Source organism: Camelus dromedarius, chromosome 28, assembly GCF_036321535.1.
Source record: "Camelus dromedarius isolate mCamDro1 chromosome 28, mCamDro1.pat, whole genome shotgun sequence".
Taxonomy (NCBI): Eukaryota; Metazoa; Chordata; class Mammalia; order Artiodactyla; family Camelidae; genus Camelus; species Camelus dromedarius.
Genome location: NC_087463.1, coordinates 6,683,461 through 6,702,579, shown reverse-complemented (window position 1 = coordinate 6,702,579; position 19,119 = coordinate 6,683,461). Strand labels below are relative to the sequence as shown.

The following is a 19,119-nucleotide window of genomic DNA, read 5'->3' as shown; positions in this document are numbered from 1 at the left end:
GGCATCAACGTGTGCCTGAAAAGCAAGCAGAATCCAAATGCGCTCCAAAGCTGGCCTCTTAAGATGCTCCTCACTGTTAGTATTCACAAGTAGTTCTCATTTATTACTGGAGTTTGACTAGCTTTACGGAAACTATAAATAAAAGAGTAATGCTTTGGTCAAAAAGATGGAACAGTTCCTCAAGAACAGCACAAAGCGAAGGCAGCCTAAGGCCGAGTGTCACTGGGGGTACTATCACAAAACAGGCCGGGCCCCACGACGCTTCTATGAGTGATGCCAAACCTCGTGGCTCGTGTAAGAGGTAAGGTGTCTCCATCCCTTCCTTCTTAGGCTACAGGCCCGGGGCTGGAGTCGCAGAGCAGGGAGCCCAGTGGGGCTCCCGGGATTCACGACACCTCTTGAGGGTCTAAGGAGCTGCTTCCATCACAATCAAAGTTTTCTTCTTTCAATTGCATTCTAAGATTTTTAAAAATTTTGTTCACTGCCAGAATGGTTGTGGGGCCCCTCCCGGAACCCCACATCCCCCTTTCCCTGAGGTCTGGGCTTTATTAGCTGTTTTTTGAGGGGGGACAGTAATTAGGCTTATTTATTTATTTTTAAAGTGCTAAGCACACGCTCTACCACTGTGCTATAACCTCCCCTCCTGGCTTTATTGTAACAGCAAAAACTCACAGGCCTTGATGTCAGAGCTGTGCCGTCCTGGGCATCTCTGAACAGGCGCTGACGACAGGGGTGTGGTCAGAGTGGGAAGAGGGGAACGGGATGGACACTGAGATAAGAGTGGGGGAGACTGTGTCAACTCAGAACAGTCAAGAGACGGAGGGGCTCCAGTCAGATGCCCACAAATCCCAAATAAGATTTGGATTTGAGAAGCTGGAGAAAGAAATAGAAGGTGAGTGTAAGAAAAAAGAGAGGAAAAGACAGACTCGCGTTCCCTCGGACAGTCAGGACAGGTGATCTGGGAGTGCACAAGGTAATGACAGGTACGATCTGAAGAGGGGAAATAATATTTCTTGGGTGCTTACTAGGTGCCGGGAACACACCATGTGTCTCTTGCTCTAAACTTGTAAGTAGCAGAGCCGGGAATTGAACCTGGGTCTTTTAATCTCTGAGATCCATACTTTTCGCACCACCCAGTCTAGAAAGACAGAGCATCGGGGATGCAAATAAGTGTGGTAAAACCAGAGAGGTGACAGCCATTGGCCCAGGTCCTGGATATCTGTAACATGAGGGGAACCCGTGGTCACATGGCCACAGGCTGGTATAGCTGGTGGGCAGACATGGAGCCGCACTGGAGAATCTTCTGGAAATGGATCTCACAAACTCCTAGAGTTGAGTTGGTCAAGATGAATTACCATTGACTTTACCTTCTGGTCTTCCCTCCACTTCTTTGTGGTAAATTATTTTCTGCTGTGGCAAAACAGATATTGGGAAGAAAAGGAAAGATTAAATTTGTAAGAGAAAGTGATTTTTTTCAGGTATATTTGTCTTTTGCCATTGTTCTTAAAATCCGTGCTATAGCCTTTTAGAATCCAGAAATTCTAAGATTCTGTTCTCACCTAGAGAGGAGTGGAATTACCAGCGAAGGGAAAGAAGCCCGTGTTCCCTAAGCATTTCCACACAAAGACCCCGAAGGCGTCAGATATTAAACGTGTTGGAGACCACAAACTCGGTGGCACCTCCAATGTGGGCTAGCTTTATAGTTTCCATTTCATTAAGTTTTCATGAAATTGACACCATTTTTCTGTGGTCCTTGGGACACCAGGATGATTGCATGAGTCTGGCAGGGAACACTTATCAGTTGCCGGTTTACCTTAAAAGAAAGACATTGCGTCCAGCATCCCAGGAGAATGTGGTTCCAAGCTAGAACTAGCATTCTGGAAATCAGATCATGTCAATACCAGTCCTGGTGGCCCAGGGGTTAGGAGTCAGTGTTTTTTTCTGCCAAAACCCCGATCCAACAACCAGCCAACGATGTGGAGCTTTGAACCCGGCACTGGAAGGGAGCTCAGATAAAACACCTCTCTCTCGGACCCCTTCCAGCTCAGAGATTCGGCCCTGGCTATTTTTAATTGATGTTTCTCTTGGTTTCCTGGTCCCCACATGAAATGTTAAAGTCTGTGGCTTAACAAGTGCCTTGTAAACAGGACAATGATCTCCCTTGGTTTATAATTACTTCCCCCACTTACAGACTTCTAAGTCAATGTCACTACAAAAGAGGGCCCTAACTTTAGATCTTTCCTCCAGCCAGCCTCCCTGACTGCTAACCTATACTGGGTCTTTGCATTATATTGATCAGTATCTGGATTGATGGCTTTCAAAAGCATTTCATTATCTATACATGAGCTATTAGCCTCACCAATACTCATTTTCATGTTATTTTCAAGATAGATAATAGGTCTTCCTAACAAGAAACAAGTCTTCTGTCATTTATTGTCTTCCAACAGCTCTTTTCACCTCTCAAGAAACAGTAATGTTGATCTTCTAAAAAGTACCTGTGATACACTGGGGTTTTGCTTTCATTGACCCAAAATATTCCTCAAACAAATGCCAACATGACTAAAAGGATGTCAATGTCCAGACAATCGTGTTTAAATTTTCTGCACTGGATCTAAGAGCGGCCACCCAGTCCTTCTGGTCTATTCCTTCAGTGCCGGCTAAGGGTTATCATCTATCTGGGAATAAAATGAGGGAAAAACACAAAATTAAAGATGAGATAAAGCCTTATTTCCGGAAAATAGCCATGTACCTGTGTCTGATGCCTTTTTGACAATTTTGGGGTATTTCTGAAATTTTACAAAATAATAGCTCTCGTATTCCATCAAGATAGTTTCAAGATCAACGTTGTCACAAACTTCAAAGCGTCGTAGCCCAAGTTTCGTTTCTTGCTCCAAAGCATTGGCTGCATCAATGTATCTGGCCATTTCACAGAAGGAAAAAAAACAAAAAAATTAACTCTAGGTAAACAAAAGAAAGGCATTAGAAGTCCAAAGAGACCCAATACAAATAGTAAGCTTACATTAAATAGCATGTAAGATGAAAACTACAATGTATGAGTTTTGCCTACAGAATAAGGAGCCTCATGTATGTTAAGTATAACCAAATATTATCTTTCGAAACATTTTGGAAGGACTTACAAGTCAAATACATGAGTCAACTAAGAAAATGTCTTGTGATTCACACTCATTTCTTTTTCGACAAAATGGTTATTTGCCCAAGTTGATCACTTCTTTCTCTACCAGTATTCACTTCAGGTAACACTTGGCAATTGAGAAAACCCAAATTCAACCCCAACAGGCAAGATTTGCCCATCACTGAGGCAATTCAAAAGAAAACATCATGAGCTCTGAAGGGAATTCCAAAACAACGCAGATCGCCATCACCGAGGATCTGCAGTGGAAGACGTCATCTACTTGGATGTATTATTTCTGGTCATTTCTTCATCACTCGCAGACTACACTAGCAGGTACCTCTGTATGTAAGAAGTGTCTTCACCATGGATTCTTGGCTCACTTTTACCCTGCTCCATCCTAAGGCTGTCTGACTCAAGTGGTCTTAGCAGTAAAAGCAAGCTCCTTTCTCACAATCCTCTGAAAGTGGAAAAACTCCCCAGGTTTCAATCTGAGTTCTTAACTTCTTTTAAAACCAAAAACTCTCTCCTGAAAAATGTGCCGATATGCACAAATTAGCATACAATTGCAGGCGCTTATCCAAAAACTTCAGATTAAGAATTCTCCCTGCAGCTGGAGTTTTTTCTGTTTGATTTTGAATCTAGGAAGGTAGGGGAGAAAGCTTTCTTTTTTATTATGCTTTCTTCCCTGCCCCAGATTCAGATCAGTTAGAAGACTGAACTTTCTTCAAAGAGTTTGCCATAATTATTTCCAATGATTTGGCTAATTTTAAAGAATTTGCAAACATCAATTGTCAGTCAGCTTCTATACTTAAGAATGGCTCACTAGGCTTCTGCTCTATGTCTTAATCCTCATTTTACAGAGAGAAAAACAGAATCCATTTTTATTAAAAAATTTTGTTTAGTATGATGTAATACATGTTCATTTAAGATAAACTAAGTAATAGAAAATAGAAAATACAGATAAGTCCAAAGACTAAAACTAGAAAATAAAAAGTCAGAAGAAATCCCATCACTCAGATAATGACTGTTAACCTTTTCCCTCTTTCAAAACATTTTTAATGACTAAATACCATATACTTACTTGTATGAACTTGTTAAAAATAAAAAGAAAAGGAAGACGGGAACATACAGTACAGATTGCTTGTATATGAAGATTGCTTTCCTGCCATCACTTTATATTCTGAACTTTTTCCAGGATCATAGAATTCTGACTTAAATAAAACTGTAAAAGATAGATGATGGCAGCTGCCGTATTTCCTAACTGACCGACCAGGGAAACAAAACCATTTCTGTGTGTTTCTGTTCCACTGTCTGAGCTTGAATGAGGTCTGAACTTAGTAAGACGACAGGACAGGACTGCAGGAAGAGGCATGAGCAGTTATGAGAAAGACACGGTAGGAGAGATGGGAGGCTGTTGACAGGCACTCAAGCCAAATGAGATGCATGTGCGGAACTAGAAGAACCCACATGCATGAACTTCCACTGTCTGATCTCACCCATTCACCCTCGCACATTTGGACTCTGGTCCTTCTGTGTACCTGACTGTTCCACTTACACTCTGCCCCTTCTTTCTTGGTGCCCCTGCCTTGAATGTCCTCACATCTGTCCATCACTTCTGTCTATCCATATTCTACACGTCTTTCGAGAACAGCTCACGTCACCTTCCCTACAAAGCCTTCTCTTGGTTTATTCCAGTCCACAGTAATCGATCCTCTTCACTGAATTCTCAGTTTTTCATTAAAGGAAGGTCTATTTTTCTGACAGTGATATGCCCTTAAAAATACCTAGAGTTGACTTTTCATCTTGAAATAATCCACTCACAAGTCCCTTTCCCAGCAGGTCTCAGGAAAATGATCAACTCTAGTAGAATTGTCATTGATTTGATGTGTAAGAGGCCATCTCGTGGCTGAAAGGGGAAGTGCATGCTTTGTAAATACACAGTAGACTCCTGAGGCCATAAGAGGAGAAGGGGATAGCTTTGTGATTTTTCTTTGTCTTTTTGTTTTGACAATTCTCCTTTCTGATACAGTTTCTGGAATACACAATACATTACAATAAAATCAGGAATTACCTGTGTAATGGACTGTGTCTTGTTCTCTAATTATTCTACCCATCTACATGCTAGTGAGTTCCTCACAGCCTATTCAAGCAACAGTTATTGAGCGTCTATTAATACAATGTTCACAGTGTTCGGGTCTTGTAAGCAGAGTTCAGGTTTTACAAAGGTCAGTTAATCTGTGAAGGCAGCATTTCTCAAAGTGTTCCATGGAAAACTAGTCTCTGAAGATGGCCTGAGGGTGAAAAAAAGGTTTTCTTCGGCCAAACTGGCTTGCAAAACCCTGACTCCTGTGACTTAAGGACATATACTCCCATTGCACATTAGTAAATCGATGATCTGAGAAGTCCTGAAGTGAGGAAACCTGCTTAACTCAGTTTAACCCGATGTTTGCCAAGCTTACTTGACCATAAAGCTCTTTTAAAGTAACGTCAGTTGACACTCTGCAGAACGATTGATTGTTCCAGTGTTCCACACACTTCAAAAACACTTCCCTGAAGTAATTTAGCTCAGGATTTTTTGAATGGAGCTGAGATTTTATCAGTAGATAAAGTAAAATGGGCCAAACCCACATTCCAGCTGCTTTAAGTCCTTAGCTGAACCAGGTTAGGTATGAAAAGAACAACCAAATCCTACCCCCTCCATAGTGAAAACAGCAAGCACTCATATATGCTTACTTTGTGGCAGGCACTGTTCTAAGCATGTCACATATTTAATCCTCATAATAATAGTGTCTAACTGATACTTAAACACTATTTTCCATTACTCCATTTGACAAGCAAGGGAACTCAGGGGACAAAGAGAGTAAGTAACTTGCCCAAGGTCACTGGCTAGCAAAGAGTAGAGTGGGCGTTTGAACCAAGGCAGGCTGGCTCCTGAGTCTGTGTTCTTCCCCAGGAAGCCCTCCCTACCGCGCCAACCCACCAGCCCTTGTCTTAGAGCAGACACTCGGCACTATGCTGCCCTTGGAATTGCTTTCCACGGATGGATGGTGAACAGTGCGGGGCAATCCACCGCCCACATGCAGAATGCCAGGCTCGTCAATCTCAGGAACTCTCTCATATCCCATATAGGGAAACTGAGGCACAGAGAGGACCGAAGTCAGCTTTGCTCTGCTCTGGTTCTTGTTTCCACCTGTGTGTGGACGCAGAGATTTAGCAGTTGGGCATCACCTGACTGGCCTGCTGGGGGCCAGCTGGGGAGGGGAGGGGCACTCATTTCTCTGGTCGGAGACTGGTGGTGATGTGGAAAGAATGAGCCATTTTTTCAATAAAACTTAAATTCCCAGCACCAAAAAGAGGAGTGTCTGATAAAACCCTGTGTTTCAAAGTAAATGGACCAAGAAACGTTTTTGTGTTAAAAATGAGGTAGTTCATCATATTTACCAGTGGGAAAAGGCCATTTCCAAAACTGCGATGTTAAGGTATTATGAGAAAGGCCACATGTTGTAACTGCAGATCTTACATGGCCAGGCCAGGGGAGAAAATAAGTCACATTACTCAATAACAAAGCTTGTTCAAACGTGCAGTGTTATAATCTGTCACCAAAAGGCATGCATCTGAAATTCTGGCAGAAAAACAAAAAATACAAATCGTTCAAAGACTTAAGTAATAAAAGAATGCTTAAGTCCAGTTGTAGAGATTTCATTTTCTGACTTTAAAAAAGCCATTAAGAAAAAAAACTCCAAAAATATGCGCTACACGCATTTTGATTTTCCCAAGGTGATCCTCAAATAAAGACAAGTCTTCCACATCGGAGCAGAGGAATGGGACGCTGGAAGACTTTGGGGCTGAGACGGGCCTAGAAAGTGCTCCCACTTAGAGCCAGGAGACTTCCAGAAAGTTCCTTGACTCCTTTACACCTCAATTTCTTCAAATGTAAAGTGGGGACCCTAACAACTACTTCCCTTAAATTTTCAAAGAAAAATTCCTCAAGGTCTCTAGAAGAGTCATCCCCCTCAAGAGGGCGCTGGATTTATTTAAAACAGCTGTTGCGCTGGGTGGGTATAGTTCAGTGGTAGAGTGTGTGCACAAGGTCCTGGGTTCCATCCCCAGCCCCCCCATTAAAACAGATAAATAAATAAACTTAATTACCACCCCCTCAAAAAAAAAGCTTAAAAAAATAAGAAATTTAAAAAGTAAAATAAAACAGTTGTTGCCAGCACAGTTCAGTGAGACAATCATAAACTCTTACTTCTGTCCTCGCTGCCTCCCACCCTCCTTATCTCCTTCCTTCCTACCTCGACACTAGGGTTACCAGATGCTTAAATCTGACTTTCAGTTACAGTAGATCTCCAGAATCATTGACAGCTACTATGTTCATCATAGGAAAAGACGCTCACTCAGCCTTTCAGGAAAACGCCAGCTGCTGGCTGATTCCTCCTGCTCTAAGGAAGGGTCTCTCCATCCTACTATGATTGATGTTTGGGGCTGTTTCATGCACTGAAGGCTGTTTAGCAGCATCCTGGCTTCTACCCATCAGATGCCCGTGTGCTGCCCAAAAGGTCTCCAGACATTGCCAGAGGTCCTCCCAGGGGTTCTCCAGGTTAGGAACCACTGCTCTAACTTGAAAGTTTTAAGCCCTAAGCCCGAATCCTGACTATTTTCTTTCTGGCTAAAAATTGAAAAGAAAGGAAACTCTAAAGCAAACGGTAGCCTTTAGATACTTAGTGGGCTCTCTTCCTCTCAACACAGCAGCGTATCAGCAGCCTTCACTGTGAGTGCTTGTACATTTTTATTTTTTTAATTTTTTAAAAAATATTTATTTATTATTTTATTTTGGTAGGGAGGAGGTAATTAGGTTTGTTTTTATTTTTAGAGGAGGTACTGGGGATTGAACCCAGGACCTTGTGCATGCTAAGCCCATGCTCTACCACTTGAGCTGTACCCTCCCCACTACACTTGCACATTTTTAAATGATGTAGGTGGCCACCTCCAATACTTTCAATTTTCCTCCCCTTGCCAGTTATAGAGTGGGCATTGCTGAGCACAGGTGGTCCAGGTAAACGCAATACCTTCATATTGAGGGAAGGGAAACTGAGGAGTCACAACTTTATCATTGGGTACATTGGCCAGCATTGGGACCTCGGAAACCCTACTTGAAATGCTTACACTATCTTCAAGTCTGAACCAGGAAGGGAAAGTATCTCATGAATTGGGTAGCTTTGTTTAAAAAGTTTTCAAATGCATAAAATGTAAAAAAATCTATGCAAATGAGGCGATAAAATATGTGTCCAGATTGCTGGGGTGGGGCGAGGGCAGGAACAGGTAAAGCACAAGAGATTTTTAGGGCAGGGAAGCTATTCTGTACGATGCTAACAGTAGTGAAGACATGACATTATGCTTTTGTCAAAACTCATAGACTGTACAGCACGTGTGAACCCTGATGCAAACCAGGACTTTAGCTAATAATAATTTATCAATATTGGCTCATCAATTGCAACAAACATACCACACCAGTATAAGACCTTAGTAACGGGAGATGGGGCAGGGCTGAGAGTTGCTGGTATATGGGAGCTTTCTGTACTTTCTGCTCAATTTTTTTGGAAATATAAAACTCCTCTAAAAAATTAAATTATTAATTGTTTTTAAAAGCATGTATCTATTACTAACTACCATATATAATATAAACAAGCTCCTTCTGTACAGCACAGGGAACTATATTCAATATCTTGTAGTACCCTATAATGAAAAAGAATATGAAAATGAATATACGTATGTGTATGTATGACTGAAACATTACGCTGTATACCAGAAATTGACACAGCATTGTAAACTGACTATACTTCGATTAAAAAAAAAGTGTGTATCTGGAAAAGTGGAGGTCAGAGAAAGAGAGGAATCATCTCTGTAAATATCCGTAATGTAACGTACCCTTCTTGTGTTAAATAATGCAAGATCAAAATAAGAAGATTTTTTCGTCGTGCTTCTGTCCTCATTTCGCACTGTGAAAAAAAAGGAAAATTTAGATGGAATGACAATGAAATATAACACTCCTCTTAGAGCAATAAACCCTTGAAGGTAAATGTAACCTGTCAAAAGCAAGAAGCATCACTTAAAGGCTGGAAGGCAGTTTGATGTCTCTAAGGATGTATAAAGTTGTTTTCCATTGTTACCATCTTCTGGAGCTGCCTTCTCAATTGTAAACTGAAGGCACAATGATTTCAGTTGGGATTGTTTGCACTTGACTAGTTAACTTCTTATTGCCAAGCTAATTGGCATGTTATTGCTTATAACCACAAAGAAAGAAATATACATGTCTATTTGGACCACGCAAAGGAAAGTGATGATAAAGATAAACTTGTGAGCCAGAAATCAAGCTTTGACATCACAGGTACCTACCTGCTGCTCCGTCTTAAATTCACTCGGAGTCCCACCCAGACTCTGCACAAGAGAGATGAGGTCCAGTAAACCATTTAGGGGGACCGCACAGCCGAGCATATAGAATACCCACTGAGTAGCAGGGGACTTGAAGGGGAAATTCCTGCATAATGATGTCCTTATTCAACCTGGATGAATTTGTACTTTTATCCACAGTGTTAATGTGCTCCATTACGTTATCTGGTACCTCAGATTCCCTGGAAATGTGTTCATAAAATATTTACTTTCTATAACATTTCCCTTATTTGAAAATAACTTACCTTTATCTAAGGAGAACACTGGTAAGAACTGAATAAAAGCAAAAAAAGAGTGCTAAGTGGCCCATATTATGTCATAAAATCTATCCACAAACACGCTGATGACACACATAAAAACTTTTCAGGCATTCATCCAAGCTTTCTAAAACTTAATGTAATAAAAATTTTAAATGCATAGTTATTTAAAAATCAAATGGTACCATAATGTTTTTCTTTTTAAGTTGCTTTCTTACTGTGATAAAATACACCTAACTTAAAATTTACCATTTTACCCATTATTAAGTGTACAGTTTAGTGGCATTAAGTACAAATTGTACGACCATCACTACCATCCATCTTCAGAACGTTTTTATCTTCCCAACTAAAACTCTGTATTCATTAAATAGTAATTCCCCAACCCCATCGCCCGAACCCCTGGCAACCACCATTCTACTTTCTGTCTCAGTAAGCTGCCTATTCCAGGATCCTTGGACAAGTGGACTCATACAGCATTTGTCCTTTTGTGACTGGCTTATTTCACTTACCATAATGCCATCTGTGTTGTATTATGTGTCAAAATCACGGTTTCATAATATGTGAATATTAGACATTACACTATTCACTTCTCGTTAAGGTAGACGAGAACTGAGCTGCCTTACACATTTCTCACCCTCTCCTCTTCTTAGAGGTATAAGCAGTATTCAGTGATTACATTATTATGACCATGTAAATACATTCACTGCTGAATCAAAAAATACTACGGTTACTTTACCATTTCTGTACAACATTATTTCCCCTGGAATGAATAATTGCCTTATTTAAAAACTCTGGTTACTTTTCTATATACCTAATGCTAACTTTCAAACACCAATGTACCTCTAAAGGCCCCTCATATCACTTTCCATACCATCAAACACATCAGATGACGCATCAGTTACACTCCCGCGACCCACGGCTCCCCTGAGCCCTCCAGCCTCCCTCTCCACTCCAGGTTGCTGTGGATGCTCATCTGGGGGTTTCCCTTTGAAACTCTGCTGCATTGGATCCCCTAGAAAGCAGTCTTCTCCTTCACTGGTCCCTGGTTTATTTAACAGCACACATCCTCTAAAGTAAAGGTACGTAGGGATAAAGGTGGTTGAGAATTTACACGCCTGAAAATGTCTTTTTTCTACTTTAAATTTGATAGTTTGAAAGGACATAACATTCTTATTCCTGATCCATTGCAAGTAAAGGATCTCTTCTTCCCCAGAATCTTTCAGAATCTTATTTTTAACTCTGGCATTCTGAAATCATATAACTTCCTTGGTGCCAGGCTTCTTCCAGTCACTGTGCTGGCCATTGTCAAGCTGGGCATTCTCATGTTTCCATTCTCAAAGTAAATTCCTTTTATTAATTCTTTGTTAAATCACTCCCCTATGTTTTCTCTGGTTTATTTTTAAGAACCTCTACAAACTGAACGGGGCATCACCTGGATTGATCTTTTAAGATTTTTTTGCTTTCCTATAGTGTCCCATTTCTTGGTCCCTTTTTTCTATTTTCTGGGCAATTTCCTTGGCCTTGTCTTTGAACCATTCTACAAAACTTATTTAGACAATGATAATTTTTAACTTCCAAGAGCTTGTTCTTATTCTCTGATTGTTCCTTTTTCACAGTATCTTGCTCTTATTTTTTGAATGTACTATTCTCTTATGATTAAAAGGCAGTTACGTCCAATATTTGCTGTACATGTAGGCAGGTAAAACACTATTTTATAAAGGTATCCATCCAAAATGATTCAAATAAAACTTTGCTGCTTAAGGTGATAAGCTTTTATTTAGATTTCCAAAAAATACAGAAAATAGAGCAACTTGTGTTTCAAAGAGCTTGTGAAGGAAGCACAGTTAAGTACCACCTTTCCAACCAAAATTTATTTTGTTTTCTGCCTATTTCTATTTTGTTTTCAAAAGATAGTAACTGCTTTTTTAAAAAACTAATTTGCATTTTATCACATAGCTTTGTATACATTTGGGGGTTTTTGGGGGGTTTTTTGGTTCTTGTTAGTTAAATGTTTTGCTTTGAGTTCAGGCTAAAATAAATAAAATCAGGGATATCAGAAGTCCAAGAGAAAAGGAGATAAAAGGAAAATTACAACATAGTAATAAAAGATAACACAAAACGTAATGACTTGTACTGGGAGAAAATGTTTACAAATGACATAGCTAATAAAGAACTATTATTAAAAATATACAAAGAGGGGGAGGGTATAGCTCAAGTGGTAGAGCACAAGCTTAGCATATAAAAGGTCATGGGTTCAATCCCCAGTACCTCCTCTAAAACTAAATAAGTAAATCTAACTACCTCCCCCCACCAATATAAATAAATAAATAAATAAATAAATAAATAAATAAATAAATAAATAAATAAAAATATACAAAGAGTTCTTTAAAGTCAACAATAAGAAAACAAACAACCCAATTAAAAATGGGCAAAGGAGATGAAAAGACATCTCACAGAAGAAGATACACAGATGGCAAATAAAACACTTGAAAAGATGCTCAGCATCATATATCCTCAGGGAATGGCAAATTAAAACAACAAGATAGCACCGCTCACCTATTTGAATGGTGAAAATCCAAAACACTAACACCACCACGTGCTGGTGAGGATGTAGCACTGGGAGCTCTCACTCCTTGCTGGTGGGAATGCAAAGGGCTACAGCCACTTTGGAAGACAGTTTGGTGGTTCCTTACAAAATTAAGTATGCTCTTTACCATATGGTCCAGCAATCGCTCTCCTGGGGATTTACTCCAAAGAGTTGAAAACTTATGTCCACTCACAAATCTGCACACTGAATTTTTGATATCGCTCTATTCATAATTTACAAAAGCAACCAAAATGCCCATCAGTGGCTGAATGGATAAATAAAGTGTGGTATAGCTACAGCATGGAATATTAATCAGTAATAAAAAGAAAAACTGTCAAGCCATGAAAAGACGTATCGGAAACTTAGATACACATTACTAGGTGAAAGAAGCCAATGTGAAAAGGTTACAAAGAAATTTTCACAGACCGAGGTATGGGGAAGTCATTCTGGCTTGTATATGATTTGGCTTCATCTAGGATACCCTGCTCTGTGGCCTACCACACATACATTGTACATCTGCTTTAACCATTAAAGATAGGAATGCAGTTAAAAATCAGAAAGGAGTAACTGTGGTTCAGGTATTCAAAAATGGAGCCTGGTGGCCATTGTAGATGTGGTTTCAGACACGTTCCTGCATCCCTGAGAACTTGAATTTCTGAACTATATCAGACTCAAGGATACAAACAGCCATTCTCAAAACAATGTCTTCTATCAGATGCAACCACTTTGGACCCCAACCAACCCTTACTTAACAAGCTCCCTTGGAGAATTGCTTGTTTAGGTCTTCTGCCCATTTTTGGATTGGGTTGTTTATTTTTTTCTTATTGAGTCATATGAGCTGCTTATATATTCTGGAGATCAAGCCTTTGTTGGTTTCATTTGCAAAAATTTTCTCCCATTCCGTAGGTTGTCTTTTTGTTTTACTTCTGGTTTCCTTTGCTGTGCAGAAGCTTGTAAGTTTCATTAGGTCCCATTTGTTTATTCTTGCTTTTATTTCTTCTAGGAGAAAATTTTTGAGATGTATGTCAGATAATGTTTTGCCTAAGTTTTCTTCTAGGAGGTTTATTGTGTCTTGTCTTATGTTTAAGTCTTTGATCCATCTTGAGTTGATTTTTGTGTATGGTGTAAGGGAGTGTTCTAGCTTCATTGTTTTACATGCTGCCGTCCAGTTTTCCCAACACCATTTGCTGAAGAGATTGTCTTTATCCCATTGTATATTCTTGCCTCCTTTGTCGAAGACTAGTTTAACAAAAGTTTGTGGGTTCATTTCTGGGCTCTCTATTCTGTTCCATAGTTTTTGTACCAATACCATGCTGTCTTGATGACTGTAGCTCTATAGTATTGTCTGAAATCTGGGAGAGTTATTCCTCCAGCCTCTTTCTTTCTCTTCAGTAATGCTTTGGCAATTCTAGGTCTTTGATGGTTCCATATAAATTTTATTACGATTCAAAAGGCACATGAAAAAATGCTCAATATCACTAATTATCAGAGAAATGCAAATCAAAACTACAATGAGGTATCACCTCACACCAGTCAGAATGGCCGTCATTCAAAAATCCACAAATGACAAATGCTGGAGAGGCTGTGGAGAAAGGGGAACCCTCCTACACTGCTGGTGGGAATGCAGTTTGGTGCAGCCACTATGGAAAACAGTGTGGAGATTCCTCAAAAGACTAGGAATAGATTTACCGTATGACCCAGGAATCCCACTCCTGGGCTTATATCCAGAAGGAACCCTACTTCAGGATGACACCTGCACCCCAATGTTCATAGCAGCACTATTTACAATACCCAAAACATGGAAACAGCCTAAATGTCCATCAACAGGTGACTGGATAAAGAAGATGTGGTATATTTATACAATGGAATACTACTCAGCCATAAAAACTGACAACATTAACGCCATTTGCAGCAACATGGATGTTCCTGGAGAATGTCATTCTAAGTAAAGTAAGCCACGAAGAGAAAGAAAAATACCATATGAGATCGCTCATAAGTGGAATCTAAAAAACAAAAACAAAAACAACAACAACAACAGCAAAAAGCATAAATACAAAACAGAAATAGACTCATAGACATAGAATACAAACTTGTGGTTGCCAAGGGGGTGGAGGGTGGGAAGGGATAGATGGGATTTCAAAATTGTAGAATAGATAAACAAGATTATACTGTATAGCACAGGGAAATAAACACAAAACCTTATGGTAGCTCACAGAGAAAAAAATGTGACAATGAATATATATGTTCATGTATAACTGAAAAATTGTGCTGAACACTGGAATTTGACACAACATTGTAAAATGATTATAAATCAATAAAAAATGTTTTAAAAAAAACAAGCTCCCTTACTTCTTGCCAGCTCCAATTATAATTCTTGATAAACACTCATGTAACTAGTTGTAACCTTGCAGTTTCTGCCTTTATAAGCCTCCCCATTTTGTAGTCCTGCAGGATACAATTCAAATGCTTCTTGAATCTGTGTCTCCTGGACTCTAGCCCTCAGTTTAGCTCAAATAAAACTCTTTTCTATTCCTACTATAGATTGTTTCTTGATTATTTGTATCAATAGTTTGCTACTGTATGATTCCAACTATGTGATATTCTGGAAAAGGCAAAACTATGAAGACAGTGAAAAGATCAGCGGTGGCCAGAGTCCAGGGGAGAGGGAGCGAGGCAGAGCACAGAGAATTTCAGGGCAGTGAAATTATTCTGTATGATACTATATTGGTGGCTACATGTCACTATACATTTGACAAAATCCATAGAATGTGCATCAAAAGTGAAGTCTAACGTAAACTGGGGACTTCAGGTGATAATGATGTGTTAGTGGAGTTCCATCTGATGTAGGATGTTGATAATGGGGGAGCACGTGCATGTGTGGGGCAGGGGGTTTGTGGGAATCCTCTGTACTTTCTGCTCAATGTTGTTGTGAGCCCAAACTGCTCTAAAAAATAATGTCTATCTTTTTAAGTATTAACTAATTTTTAAACACATACATCAAACCTAATATATTTAAATGGAGTTACCATTCCAAGTAGTCACCTTAGCAGGTCATGCTTTTATTTCATTGCTCAAAACATTTCTGAAATTCCTCATTTAAAAGTATCTTCAGTATAGGTTAATGACCACAGTCTTTCCCCAGCCCATATTTACAAAAAGTATATGTGGCTCTGGAGAAAACTGGCACACTGCATAAAGGCACAAGAAAAAAATTAAATATTTTAGTCACATTCTTTCCACCTTCTTACAAAATAGGCTTCTCATGTGTTTTGATAACCTGTGTGCTTTTTTTCTTAAAAAGACTTTGTAAATATTTTACCAAGTCTTTAAAAGTTTTTCTAAAACATGACTTTTAATGACTGCACAGAAAGCACAGCCCTCAGCTGTGGAGAGTCCTGTTATGTGAAATTATGCCTCATCAAATGTTATTAGTAGATTTGACTGTTTCTAAAATCCAGATTTGCTCTCAAGGACAGATCAGATAATGTGAGAACTTTTAAAAGTGTATGACAGACCATTCTTTAACAATGACCCTGGGAGCATTTCTACCTCTGTCCTTGAAGAAATCCCTTTAGTCAGGGTGAGTTAACAAACCAGAAGCAACTTACCAAGACAAGATAAAGAATAAAGAAGGCAATTATATAGTAATCTTTGCTGTGTTTTTATGGTATTATGAAATATATAATTCATACAGAAGAGCGTATAAAACATCCATTTAAAATTTTTTTTGTTTTTTTGGGGGGGAGGTAATTAGGTTTACTTATTTATTATTATAATTTTTAAATTTAACATAGGTACTGGGGCTCGAACCCATGACCTTGTGCACACTAAGCATGCGCTCTACCACTGAGCCATACCCTCCGCATCCATTCATTTTTAATAATAATTATGGTAATAATAACAAGCATCCTGGCTAAGCCCCAGAGCACGTTCAACATCTCAGAAACTCCCTGGTGTATTCCTTTCAGATGTTTCCTCTCCTTCCTCCAGAGGTAACTTCTATCCTGAATTTTATGCTCATCTTTATGTTTTCTTTACGGTTTGACCAACCATATATATATATACATCCTTAAAAAACATATTGTTTAGTTTTCACATTTTTGAACTTTATGTAAATGGAATGTATTTATTTTTCTGACTACTTTGGTTTCACAGTATGTCATTTCCCCCCAAAAAAGTTCATATCAAATTAAAAGCTTAGATGTGATCCAGCTATTCCGGAATATCTCCACTTGAGTTATCTGCTTCCGCAGTTACTAGTTTCCTTGTCTGTAGGCACAATTTCACAGCGTCTTACAGGGTTGTTCGCTAATGTCTCTCGACACGTAACTCTTCTCTTTCTCAGAAAACAGAAGTACACTTAACTATTTCTTTAAGTCTCCCAAAGTACCTAGCACGGTGCCAAGTGCTAAGCAAAGGCTGGTATTTCTCCATAAGGTCACCAGATAATTGTTTTTTTAAAACTACAGAACATGAAATCAACTTACTGGGTCACACGCTTCATAGTTCAATGCAAGAGAATTATCACAGAATGCACAACAGGTAAGAAGGCTTAGTACTGCTTCATGAAACTTCTGTTGCTTTTGTGTGTGTATGTGAACTGGATCCCAGTCTAAGACGTCTTACAGTTGGTCACAGGAAAAAAGAAGAAAACCTTGAAAGCCACTACACAAAATGACGTTATCCTATTAAGATGTCCAACACTGGCAGCTTTCCCTCATCTTGCTGAAGATGTTGACACAACTCCTCTTGGTGAAGACTGAAGCTTTTCTAATTCACCAAAATTGGCGCTGAGAGTCCAAGTCTTTTTTGGCAAATTGATTTGCCTTGCCTATAGTGCCATCTAGTGTATGAGGAGGGGGAAATGAAATGTAGGTGTTTCCAAATTACGATTTCCATGATAAAGACGACAGTCATCACAACATACAGTCCAAATCAAGTTTGCAAAATAAAAACAAAACTGCATATTAAGCAGGCAGTAATAAGATGGATGATATATATTTCTAAATGTACACATTCTCAAACTCATGCTCGGGGGTTGGATTCAGAACCTAGGTCTCTGGCTTCCAGGCCAATGCTCTTCCTTCCCCCAATTCCTCCCCTGCACTTACCCCTCCTCATCATTGTCCACGCCCATCCCTGCATATTCACAGCAGACCAGAGAGAAGCTGCTGCTCTGATTTACCAAAAATTGTGTGCCAAATTTGCCAAAATTAAATAACTGTGGTTACCAGTCTCTCTTAGCTGACCTCACATAGCAACGAATGGTGTCTCTTACAATTCCTCAAACCTAGTATCTCACAATTTTAGTGACCATTTCAAAGCAACTACCGGCTCAGCCTCAGTCAGTCACCCAGCTGCACCTGGAGTAGTGTGTCTTATAGGAGATCGTGCCTTTAATTCCTAAAGAGTCACAGTCCTGCTGTACAGAAAGCCAGTCCATCTCTTTTGTATGCAAAAGTCTTTGGGAACAAAGAAGTTGGATTAAAGAGCCCTGAAAGCCATGAACATTCCCAGAGGGACGGCACGGATGCTGAGCAGGGACATTTCTACCTGCACAGTGTTTTGCAAACTGTCGGGTGCTCTGCCAGCATCATTCTCAGTGATTAGCAGGTGCTCAACAGCTGTTCGTTGCTTTGTTCACACAGTTCAGAGTCCCTCCATCCTTCCATCTGGAAGCGAGTGCACTAATGCAAATGTTCCTATGACTAGGATGCTGAGAGAAAACAGCCAGGAGTGTTTTGTTTGTGTTCCTCAGTAGGAAACTTACTACACTGGGTTTGGCTGAGAGCCCTGAATTTCCTAAAGATCATCTGGGTAGAGTCAGAAAATTTTTAATGTAGTTCCAGATTTATACAATCACCACGATAATTTTAAAACATCTTCATTACCTCAAAAAGAAACTCTGCACCCCTTAACTGTCAACCCCTGCCCTTAAAAGCCATTGAATTGTACACTTTAAATGGATGAGTTGCGTGGTATGTGAATTATATCTCAATAAAGCTGTCTTAAAATTAAAAAAAATATGGTGAGGTAAAGGGGGGAAAGGGCTAAAATGAATGTAAATAACTTGAGTAATTTTTTGCCCTGATATATAAAATTAATGATATGACTGGTAATAGAAATAACTCCATGAAATCTTTTGAAGTTATTCAAAATGGTAATGGTGGGGGCGGAGCTGCGTAACACCCACACAGCCACCCTGATGGTAAAGCCCAGTCTCATCTTGGGATGTAGCAATGATGCTTCTTTACTTGCTCCGATGAATTGACTGTAAAACAAACTTGCTGGGTCAGTGTGGCTACAGGGTAGACTTATCGGCCAGAAAAGAAAACACAAAATCATCTCGGCAGATGTTCCCTTTCTACTTTCTCTTTTCAGTTTTATCCTAACTTGCAATGCACAGAAAAGCTGAAGAAAGCACTTGAATTAGTACTGTTAATATTTCTTCAGTTCACCTGGACAAAAATAAGTTTTTTTCCATAAGAATCTCAAATTTTAAAAAATGTAGAAATGAAAAAAATGTACCCATATAATATCGAGTTGGCAAGGTGTGAAAGAAATGTACTCAGATATAATTGGTCGAAATGTAAACTAGCACAATCGTTTTACAGAGCAAAATGAAAAAGGCACATGGCTACTGAGCCTGCAATTCCACACCCAGCAATTTATGCTAGATCAATTACACTATA

General features: G+C 39.4%; 1 protein-coding gene across 1 annotated transcript in view; it reads right to left on the bottom strand.

The window, feature by feature from the left end:
* The window catches only part of KATNAL2 (katanin catalytic subunit A1 like 2), a 67,768-nt gene that overhangs the window by 33,566 nt on the left and 15,083 nt on the right, over positions 1-19,119 (bottom strand). The window contains exons 2-4 of the mRNA XM_010990144.3: positions 9,062-9,132; positions 2,750-2,916; positions 1,368-1,410 (exon numbers count right to left, since the gene is read on the bottom strand). Of these exons, the coding sequence (XP_010988446.3) occupies positions 1,368-1,410; positions 2,750-2,916; positions 9,062-9,132 (281 nt within the window). The remainder of the gene's footprint in view (positions 1-1,367; positions 1,411-2,749; positions 2,917-9,061; positions 9,133-19,119) is intronic.